The sequence below is a fragment of the Bubalus bubalis genome, chromosome 5, assembly GCF_019923935.1.
Source record: "Bubalus bubalis isolate 160015118507 breed Murrah chromosome 5, NDDB_SH_1, whole genome shotgun sequence".
NCBI lineage: Eukaryota > Metazoa > Chordata > Mammalia > Artiodactyla > Bovidae > Bubalus > Bubalus bubalis.
This window is the reverse complement of record NC_059161.1, coordinates 48,939,641-48,951,168: the sequence shown is the minus strand read 5'-3', so window position 1 is coordinate 48,951,168 and position 11,528 is coordinate 48,939,641. Positions and strand designations below refer to the sequence as shown.

The 11,528-nt window shown below is 42.3% G+C and overlaps 1 protein-coding gene across 4 annotated transcripts in view; it reads right to left on the bottom strand.

Moving 5' to 3' along the window:
- Positions 1–4,044: 4,044 nt before the first annotated feature.
- The window catches only part of EFCAB2 (EF-hand calcium binding domain 2), a 109,240-nt gene continuing 101,756 nt past the window's right edge, over positions 4,045–11,528 (bottom strand). For 2 of the 4 annotated variants that reach the window (XM_006063530.3, XM_025286018.3), the window contains exons 4-7: positions 10,568–10,647; positions 9,939–9,981; positions 9,768–9,834; positions 4,045–4,474 (exon numbers count right to left, since the gene is read on the bottom strand). In XM_006063530.3, coding sequence (XP_006063592.1) covers positions 4,359–4,474; positions 9,768–9,834; positions 9,939–9,981; positions 10,568–10,647 — 306 coding nt within the window. In that variant the 3' untranslated portion in view covers positions 4,045–4,358. Of the gene's footprint in view, positions 4,475–6,857; positions 8,516–9,108; positions 9,129–9,767; positions 9,835–9,938; positions 9,982–10,567; positions 10,648–11,528 lie in introns of those variants that run through there. The other 2 variants (XM_006063531.3, XM_044943070.1) reach the window with 2 other exon arrangements.

Below are 11,528 nucleotides of genomic sequence, written 5' to 3'. Positions count from 1 at the left end.
GGGTACCCAATCCTGAAGCATCCTTCCCCAAAAGAGAATATGACACTTATGAAGAATGCTTATGGATTGTATGTTCAGTCATGCCCAACTCTTTGCAATCCCATGAACTGCAGCCCACCAGGTTCCTCTGTCTATGGAATTTTCCAGGCAATAATATGGGAGTGGGTTGCCATTTCCACCTCCAGGGCATCTTCCCGGTTCAGGAATCAAACCCACGTCCCTGGGGACTCCTGCATTGGCAGGTGGATTCTTTACCACTGAGCCACCTGGGAAGCCAATTTATAAAGAGACGGGGGCTGATTCACCAGCCCATATTTCTCTGTCGTGACCAGGGTCACGCATGGTAATGGGCTTAGAGAAGACAACTCAGAGCTGCCTTGTGGGCTCCAAACAAGTCTGTGCCTGGGCTTCCGCATGGGGCACCAGTGCCCACTTTCACGGTGCGTGTTGCTGCCGGCTGCTGCTGCTGAGTGATATGCCCCTGGATATGCTTCCACCTTCAAGGGTGTTGCATGCCTCTGGCACCCTCCTTCCCAGCTGCAGTGTGTCGCCTATCAGAAACAGCCTGTCTGCTAAGGCTCTGGGGGTCACCACACCCCCGCCTCATACTTCTCTGCCCTGGCGTCAGGGCACGTGGCTCATGCTCTCTCTGGGTGGTGATTCTAACATGCACGGCTGGGTGAGAGGCACCTTACACCTTCACTTGGCTCTCACCTCAGCACAATCTCAGGACACTAGTGAAGAAAGAAATGCTTCCTGAGAAGCACTTCACAGTATTCCTTCCTGTGAAGAAATACAGTCTGTGGTTACTTTTTCATAAAACCTTCTGTTAAGATGATTCCTCGCCACCGTTTTGATGCACTGTTTTTCAAATAGGAAGACCACATATTCATCATCTACACAGGGACACTTCTAAGAGGGGAGATCTGTTAACAACTACAATGGGACAACAAGTGAATGCTGAGACCAGCCCAGGTAGCCTGGGACACATGGTCACCCTGCTTAGGAAGGAGATGAGCTGCCCAAAGACGCATGTGAGGCTGAGTCCCAGCTGACCCCAGGTCACACAAAACAACTCTTCATGCAGTAAGTCACTGAGGTTTTGGGTTATTTGTTACCAGGGCATCACCCAGCACAAACTGATGAATACAGCCTTATAGCTGTGTATGTAATGGAGGTAACGTAACACAATCCACATCACTGGGCGTTTGTGAGGGTTAAAGGAGCTAATACAGAAAAAGCACTTAGTCGGTGCCTGGCACATAGTCATCAGGCACCAGATGTTAGCTAGTGTCATTAATTATAACAACAACACAGGAGAATGAAGGAACACTCTAAGAACACAGGGAAGTCAAATTTCAAACCAAGCACGCACTTACTCAGGAATGGCAGGAAGGCCAATCGCCTCTAACATCCACCCCACAAGCTGTTTGCCCCTCTGGCCATTGGAGGCCCTGCCTCCTTCTTTCAATCCAGCAGCCCACTCCTACCTGTATCTCTCCTGACCCATGGACCAGAGACCATCATTACAACGGCTCTCTTGTGAATTCCTCCGCTCCTTGACCTTGGGTTGCTTCCATCTCACCCAAATGACAAACCTTAATCCTGAATCAATACAACGATCCAACATTTTTGCTCCTAGGCCGTTACTGAACAAAATCCTCCCGCATTTCTTGAAGTCTTTATATGGGCTCTTTCTCAATTCTTTCTCCATTTCCCACAAGAGATATTTCCAAATTTCACCATTCTCCTCGAGCTCTCAGCCCTTTGAATATAAATGTGCCTGCTTGTGTCCACCTTCCAAAAGTAACTCCCTCAGCCTGCTCTCTCCAGCCCTGCGTCTCCCCTTCTTGTCACGGCCAAGTAACTGTCCTCTGCGCTCTTCTTCCTCACGCCCCCGCTCCTCCACCACTGGACTCTGCATCCTGCCGCTTCCCAGGCTTCCCCAGCAGAGGTTATCGATGAACTCTGTTGTGATGGACGTTTTCTCTGTCTTTAATTGACCTTGCCTCCCCCTGACATTTGACAGGGTTGGTTACTGCCTCCGAGTGTTTCTCTCCTACCTTGGCTTCATGACGCTTCTCCCCTGCTGGACCTCCTCTCCGACTTCTCGTTCCCAGTATCTTGTGGCTCCTCTTCCTCTGCCCTCTCTTAAATGTTGGTGTTCCCCATGCTTCCCTGGGACCCTCTTTTCTTTCCTTGCCATGGCATTAACTACTATTTAATGCCGAGAACTCAGAGATTCATGTCTCTGCCCAGCTCTTCCTCCTAATGATCCAATTGATTATTGAATGTCTCCACCTGGGTATCTCACTAGCTCCTCAATCCCCTGGTGTCCAGAGCCAAACTCATCATTTTGCCTACCAACCCTGACTGGCTTCTTGGATTTCTGAATGAATGACACTACAATTCACTCACTGTCCAAGCTAGAGACCTGGCACTCAGGCTTGACTTTTCCTAATCTTGCTCCTCCCATCAACCAAAGGGCTACATCTGGTCTCCCTACTTATAGTCTTCACTCTTCAAGTCTATTTTCCTTACTTACAAATGATCTTTCTCTGTGATCTTCAGAAGAAAGTTCAAACTCTTACACTAAAACCTTAACTGTACACTTAACCCAATACCCTTAATGATACAGCTCCTGACTGCTACCCCTCTTTCATCTCTCATGTCCCCAAATCTCCTCCATTCCAGACATACTGAACTATTAGTACTTTAAATTTCCAGACTGTTCCATGTTTCATGACACCTCTGGATTTTTTTGTTTTTGTTCTTGCTGCTCTTCCGAAATACCCCATGTCCTGCTGCCCACTTAGTAAACCACTCATCTTGAAGTGAGATGTTACTTGTTTTCAGAAAGCATTCTCTACTCAGAGTAATCTTTTGTCTCAGAGAAAGTTCCCCACTCCACGCTGTGTCAGCTGCCCTCTTTGGTACTTCCACAGTCCCCTGAACATGCCCTGTCTGGAATGTGATTGCTGACTGCCTTGCAGGTCTCTCTCACCAAACTGTAATCTTGACTAGTTAGGGACTGATTCATGTGCAACTCCAATTCCCAGTACGTTATCTAATGTTGTTGTTGTTTAGTCACTAATTAGTGTCTGACTCTTGCAACCCCGTGGACTGTAGCCTGCCAGGCTCCTCTGTCCATGGGATTTCCCAGGCAAGAATGCTGGAGTGGGTTGCCATTTCCTTCTCAAAGGGATCTTCCCAACCCAGGGATTGAACCTGCATCTCCTGCACTGGCAGATGGATTCTTTACCACTGAGCCACCAGGGAAGTCCGACATTATCTAATAATTCTCAGTAAAGGTTTCATGAGTAAATAAACAATAATAGTCTCTTGAGTAGCAGCCCCCTGCATGTCTAGGAGGAACAATCACGAGCAACATTAAATGTTTATATGTTTATATATACATGCACATGTAGTGGTGAAGCACCTTTAAATAAAGATCAGTGTGTGTATGTATGTGAAAGAGCGATACAGGTTATGGAAGATGACTCATTTACCTTTACCTGACTTTCCTCTTTGCTTTTCCATTGTGATTCTTTGTACTCAGATAACATTATTCTGCTCCTTCAACACTTGTACCTCTTATAATACCATAAAATTTCTCAATATTCTTACTCAGTATTCAGAACAATATTCTCATGCCAGGTATTCTGAATAGGTAAGATTCTAAAAACCACAAGAGGACTGCCACTTCCACACATTATCAGTTTCCAACCAGTCTTCTTTTCTCAAGGGTCAATCATCTCAACTCCTTGGTAACATGCTAGATCAGCCAATTTAAATTTTTACATACACTAAGTGACTATCATCTCAAATGAGATTTGAAATTGGCACCCACAAGAAATTAATGATTAATATCCATTTCAATGACTCTCCTTCCCCACTCTGATTGACAAAGGGTTTGTTGTTTTAAAAAGAAGCTGTCATCCCATTACCACTCATTTTCAATTTGTGGTCATCCTACCCCATCCCAAGATCTTCATATGCTAAACTTTAGGTCTTTCTAATCAGTCTTCACTTTTGTCAGCTTAATTAATTTGCAAGCAACCTGGGTTTTATTGTAGAACATTAACAATAATCCATGGATAATGTTAACTATTTTATGAATAGCTTAAAAGCAATGTGTTTAATTAGCAATGTAATGTGTCATTCCATTAGGCTAGACATGCTAAATAGATCTGTATTTTAAACTGTATGATCACCTTTAAAAAACAAAATATCTTCAAATAGTTGTCACAAGGAATTAATTAGCAATATGTAGGAGTTATAAGATAAAATGTGAAATTAACAAGGACAAGCAGTCTTTAAAATTATACTTTCAATTAGAAATGAAGTCTTTAGAGTGTTTAATTCTCATCTATCACCATCATTGTTATGTAGTCCTTATAATGAATTGAATTCGATTCTGGATCAATTGCAGCAGACAACATTTCTTCCATTTCCTCCTGAGAAAAAGGCTCACCTGGGAGGAACAAGAAGGGACACTCATCATTTGCAATCATCTGACTTTTTTTTTTTCTTTCTCTTTCCATTAGTCCACTCAATTGCCGTGGACCCCCACCATCCCACATTGTGCTGCCGGTTACTCTCCCTGGGGCCATGAAGCCAGCACATTGTGATTTGAACCAGAGGTTCAAAGAGTATGCTATCGTACTCCTGACAAATTTTGGAGTTATTTTACCTTGCAGATAGCATAGTTCAAGCAACCTTTAGCATCAATCATTTCAGCCAAAACAGCAGGAGGACATGAAAACATCATAAATAAGGTTTTTTATTTATTTAAATTAAAATCACTAAAATCACCAAAAAGGCAATTAAAAGGATTAACCTGAAGTCACAGTTTTATAGGAAGTCTAATAGTAAACATATGAAGAAAGGATTAAATGGTTGCTATGCAGAAAGGCTGAACAACAAATAACATGGTTTAAAACTGTAAGTGAAAGTGCAAGTGAAGTCACTCAGTCGCTCTTTGAGACCCCATGGACTGTAGCCCACCAGGCTTCTTCGTCCATGGGATTTTCCAGGCAAGAATACTGGAGTGGGTTGCCATTTCCTTCTCCAGGAGATCTTCCCAACCCAGGGATTGAACCCAGGTCTCCCACATTGTAGGCAGACGCTGTACTGTCTGAGCCACCAGGGAAGTCCAAACTGTAAGAATGTCTATGAATATCCTCTAACAAGGGTAGGGCAATTTAGTGACTCAGCTGCACCCAGTGACCACAGATGCCATTCACCAGTCATTTCAAATCAGTATTCTTTGTTATAGTTTGGCTCAGTGTTGCCGTCAAATGAAACCCAAAGTTGGATAGAAAATCTGTGAGCTTTAGTTGGGTTCAGATAACAACTGAAGGCCATCTTGGATACTGGTTTCACCAAGATGAAAAGCAAATTTAGGAAGAACATTGGAAAGGCTGTCATCTATTTAAGACAGAACTTTGTTCTGATATTAACCCAAAATACAGAAACATCCAAATTCTCACCTTATTCCTAAAGAGTATTAATCCAAGTAGATATTTTACCAAGGCCTGAGAGTTACCTACCTTACGAACTTAAGTCACCTGCTACTACAAACCATGCCTTCTAAGGCGGAATTCAGTTACTAATACAGAAATTATTCAAGTGGGGGTTTTTATGACAATGATGATAATATCACCAAACAATGGAACATGCTTGTGTTTTTTTGAAATCATCCTAAGGAAAGAAAGAATGCCTAAAATGTCTAAAAAGACAAATTCTGAATCTTTCTTATAACCTAATTGCTGCTGCTGCTAAGTTGCTTCAGTCGTGTCCGACTCTGTGCAACTCCACAGACGGCAGCCCACCAGGCTCCCCCGTCCCTGGGATTCTCCAGGCAAGAACACTGGAGTGGGTTGCCATTTCCTTCTCCAATGCGTGAAAGTGAGAAGTGAAAGTGAAGTCGCTCAGTAAGTGTCCGACTCTTCGCAACCCCATGGACTACAGCCTACCAGGCTCCTCCATCCATGGGGTTTTCCAGGCAAGAGAACTGGAGTGGGGTGCCATTGCCTTCTCCGATAACCTAATTGGTAAATACTAAATCCACTGCCAATGAACTTTGATGGATATGCGAGTCCTTATGAGAACACTGACAACAAATATTTATCAAGAACCACTGTTTGCCAGGCACTGATCTAAGTGCTTCACAGATATCAAGTTAATCTCCGAACCACCTCATGAGAGGTAAGAACTGTGTATCCCCGCTTAGAGCTGAGGACACCAGCACACGAGGAAAACAGGCAGGCAGCCCCAGCCGGTGACTGGAGGCACTGGATCTGCACGCCAGCAGAGCAAGTCAAGGTCCAGGAACCACGCTCGGTTGCTTGGAACGAGGCCTTGTTCACAGTGAAATTCAGAAGGTGGTCACTGCTTCCTCAAGCAAGGAAAGAAACAAGTAGTATTTGATTAAGGATGGGAGGAAAATAGCTTAATCGTTAAAAGCACAGCCTGGGGGCCAGACTGCCTGGGTCCAAATGCTCAACTGTTTCATTAGCTTTAAGATCCCGGGCAAGTCCCTGACTTCTCTGTGTCTGTTTTCCTGTCTGTAAAATACTATCTCGTGGGTTTGTTGCTGTGGTTCCAACACTCAGTCATGTCCGACTCTTTGCGACCCCATAGGCTACAGCACGCCAGGCTACCCTGTCCTTCACCATCTCCTGGAGCTTGCTTGAACTCATGTCCATTGAGGCAGTGATACCATCATCATCTCATCCTCTGTCATCCCCTTCTCCTCCTGCCTTCAATCTTTCCCAGAATCAGGGTCTTTTCTAATGAGTCAGCTCTTCGCATCAGGTGGCCAAAGTATTGGAGCTTCAGCTTCATCATCAGTTCTTTCAATGATGTTCAGGATTGATTTTCTTTAGGATTAACTGGTTTGATCTCCTTGGTCCAAGGGACTCTCAAGAGTCTTCTCCAACACCACCACAGTTCATAGGTTTGTTATGAGTATTAAAATTGTTCTTATTTGAATAGCACTTAGAACATTGCCTGGCACATAGGCAGCAATATGTGTTAGTTCAAAAAAGTTCTTTTGAGATCTTTCCTGCTAATAAATACTACTTGACACCATATACATACCTAGACACATGTGGACTTCTATCGTGTAGGAGCTTGATTCAATGTGACTTATTATGTTCATCATATAACATCCCGGGCATTTAGAATGCATTCTCAAACTGATCAATATTCTGTGGATATTGTGAAAAGCTGCATTGTCTCTGGATGCACTGCGGTCTGATTCCTCTATTTCAGTGAGTACCATTACCCTAATACCCACTACCCAGGCCAAAGCCTTGTTATGTTGACTCAGCTCCCATCTTGGTGCCCTGCACTTAGTTGCTCATCATACATAACCTGTGGATCTCTCTGCAGACAGTACTATTGTATCAAACCCTTCTCTCCATTCCCATTGCCACTGCTAGATATAGCCCTCATTGGGATACCCTCAAAATGCTGAACCAGCCTCCTAACTGGTCCCCCCAGTCTAACCTCTTTCTTGCTCTACTCACAAGCCTACCAGCACCAGGTCAACCTTCCCACAATCCCTCTTGCACTGTGCAGCTCACCTGCTTAGAACCCTACGGTGCTTCTCCATTGCCCATAAGACAAAGTTTCCAGAGCCTCAGCCTCCACAATCCAGTCCTGCCTAATCTATCTAGATTCATTTCCTACTGTTTGCCGACAAGACCCTCTGAGTTTTCTCAGTCTCCCAAAATATCAAGCTCATTCCTACCTCCCAGTCTTTGGTCATGCTTTTTATCAATCGATGTCTTCCTGTCATCAGCTCCTTCGTCCATTCTACCTCACTCACTCATTAATTTAACGAGCACTTGCTGAGACGTATGATGTAAGGGAGTGCTATAATGCATAATATTTTAGCCCTTCTCCTGATAACTCATCCATATTATTCTACCATCTTTAGAAACCTATTTTCTCTTAAAGTCTTCCCAGACCAAGCTTTCCAGGCTGGTCCAGACCACACTGATCTTCTGCTACTCACTTTTTTCTACTATCTTACATTTTGAATTGTTTTATTCCCTCCTGTAAGACTAATCTCCTTGAGAAAGGAGCAGATTTTAGTATTATTACCTCTCAGTGCTCTTGTATCCCTTACCCACACACAGTAGGCACATCCTGTTAATGATTTGGCCATTTTGACTAAATTCATATTGCCTGATATAACCTAGTATTTATTTCCCTTAGCTTAATCCCTCAGCTGATGCTTTGAAACATCACATTTCCATCAAAGTTCACCCCTGAGATAATTTTAAGAGGGTCATGCGTTCTTGGGTGGCAGCTCTAACAATCACAGCACACTCACTCTCACCCTCTGCATTCTCACCTAATGCTGGAGCAAGTCAAAATGGTCAAACCAGCGGCACATGGAGATGCAGTCTTAGTCTTCCGTACTCAAAATTTCATGCACTTCTGATTGTCTCAACTGATTAGCAGCTCTGAATTACTCAGGACTCATCTGTGAACTAGTGAACTGAACAGAGAAAGAGTTCTAACTTTATATGGGAAGAGGGCAGGTGAGACCATGAAACCATATATATATGAAACCATGAGAATGGTTTCAAGAGCATGTCCATTAGGCTACTGACATTCAGGGAAAACAAGTTTACACATCAGACTAAATAGAGAGAATTCCTAAAGAAAATATGTTGGCCTACAGAGGTGTGCAGGTATTATGTATAAATATGTGTGTGTGTGTGTGTACAGTTTAAGTGCAAAGCAAATATATTCACTGTCATTAGCATACAAATGAAAAATTTAATGGAATTCATATATACATTTGAGGCTGTATTGCCCCTAACTTTACCAACTGAAAAGTTCTCTAAAAAACAAATTTGGGGGCTTCCCTGGTGGTCCACTGGTTAAGAATCTGCCTTGTAATACAAGGGACACCAGTTTGATCCCTGGTCCAGGAAGATTCCACGTGCTGCACAGCATGCTGTAAGTGCCTGTCCACAACCACTGAGCCCACACACTGCAACTCCTTAGAGCCCATGCTCTGCAACGCGAGAAGCCACTGCAATGAGAAGCCTGTGCACGGCAACTAGAGACGCAGACCCTACTCACCCACTGCGACTGTAGAAAGCCTGCACATAGCAACGAAGACCCACCACAGCCAAAAAGAAATATGAACAAACCTTTTTTTAAAAAAAGGAATTTTTATAGACTCCAGTTGAAATCTTCAATCTAGTAACAAGAGTGATTGATAGTTCATGTTTTCCTGGTGACATACCTTTTATTCTGGAAATACTCTAAGTGAATGAAATGACTTCAATTTATAGAAGTATCATTATACTTTACAAAATCCTATAAGGCAATAATCTATCCCCTCTTAACTTACCTTTTGTCCTCTTATCCACCACAAAACTCCAAAACCAAAGTGATAAGAATACTAAGTAAATTCTTTTAACTGGAATGATTAAAGTATCTGCTAGAACTTTTGCATAATTGTTTTAAAATTATTAATCACTTAAATAAGTCATTGTTAACAAGTAATAAGACTTCCCTAGTGGCTCACACAGTAAGAATCTGCCTGCAGTGTAGGAGACCTGGGTTTGATCCTTGGGTGGGGAAGATCCCCTGAAGAAGGGAATGCCAACCCACTCCAGTATTCTTGCCTGGAGAATTCCACGGACAGAGAAGCCTGGTGAGCTACAGTCCATGGGGTCGCAAACACTGAGACACAACTGAGCAACTTTCATTTATAAGTAACGAATCACTCTCACCTTCTTCAGTCATATACTTTATCAGTTCATCCTTAGAAAGAAATCCTCGTTTAGCTGGATCTAATACCTAGGGGGAAGGAAAAGATAGATACTCTATTTTTTGATGAAAATTCCACATGATGATTTTTTTCACATAAATATAAATATATGTAAAATTTGTGGTTTACATACCTCAAAAGCTCGAAGAAGGATATCTTCCGGAATTGGTCTGTATCTAATTATGCAATAAAAGAAGTAAACACCACAGTATTTAGCTCAATCTCCAAATAACAAATGATCACATTTAAAAAAATAAATAAAGCTGCTAGCATACTAGGATAATAATTCATCCTTCACTGAAATATTTTTGGATTTCTAGATAATAAAGTTGAAAGTACCCATACCCACAAGGAATACTTACTTAAATGTTATCTGTTAGCTTTTTTCATCATTATAGGAACAAAATTCCTACAGTAAACAAACTATGGTAAGCTAATGCTACATTTTCTCTAGAAAAATAATTAGGCTTAATTCTTATTTATCATTGATAATTCAAACAGAAGCTAATAAGAATGTTGTTGATTTATGCTTTTTGCAGCTTATGTGCCCTTTAATTACACTTTGCTTATTAGATTAATACTGAAGTGGTGGATATTTCTGAGAACATACCAACTGGCAGTTCAGAAGTGTAGAGAAAAACTAGGAGGAAGCAATTCTGTGATAAACATTGGCTGAGTATAACATACAAATTGAAAAGGCCAAGTGTTTTGAAATTAATGCAGTTCTAATCATTACCTTAACAATTCTATTTACTTTCTTACCTTCTTTCCAGTAGCACTTCAGTCATCACTGGTAGAAATTTTTCAAATCGAATGTATCCGGTGGGTTCTTCTTCCTCTACCTGGACAGTCAGTAAAAAACAGCCTCCTATTCATTCAGCAAATGTAAGTGAGCAGCTACTTTTTCCAAGCACTGTGCCAAGTACTGGGGATTTGATAATAGGGAACATTTCATGCAAAGATGGGCTCGATAAAGGACAGAAATAGTAGGGACCTAACAAAAGCAGAAGATATTAAGAAGAGGTGGCAAGAATACACAGAAGAACTGTACAAAAAAGATCTTTACGACCCAGATAATCACGATAGTGTGATCACTCACCTAGAGCCAGACATCCTGGAATGTGAAGTCAAGTGGGCCTTAGAAAGCATCACTACGAACAAAGCTAGTGGAGGTGATGGAATTCCAGTTGAGCTCTTTCAAATCCTGAAAGATGATGCTGTGAAAGTGCTGCACTCAATATGCCAGCACATTTGGAAAACTCAGCAGTGGCCACAGGACTGGAAAAGGTCAGTTTTCATTCCAATCCCAAAGAAAGGCAATGCCAAAGAATGCTCAAACTACCACACAATTGCACTCATCTCACACGCTAGTAAAGTAGTGCTCAAAATTCTCCAAGCCAAGCTTCAGCAATACGTGAACCGTGAACTTTCAGATGTTCAAGCTGATCTTAGGAAAAGCAGAGGAACCAGAGATCAAATTGCCAACATCTGCTGGATCATCAAAAAAGCAAGAGAGTTCCAGAAAAACATCTATTTCTGCTTTATTGACTATGCCAAAGCCTTTGACTGTGTGGATCACAATAAACTGTGGAAAATTCTGAAAGAGATGGGAATACCAGACCACCTGACCTGCCTCTTGAGAAATCTGTATGCAGGTGAGGAACCAACAGTTAGAACTGGACATGGAACAACAGACTGGTTCCAAATAGGAAAAGGAGTACGT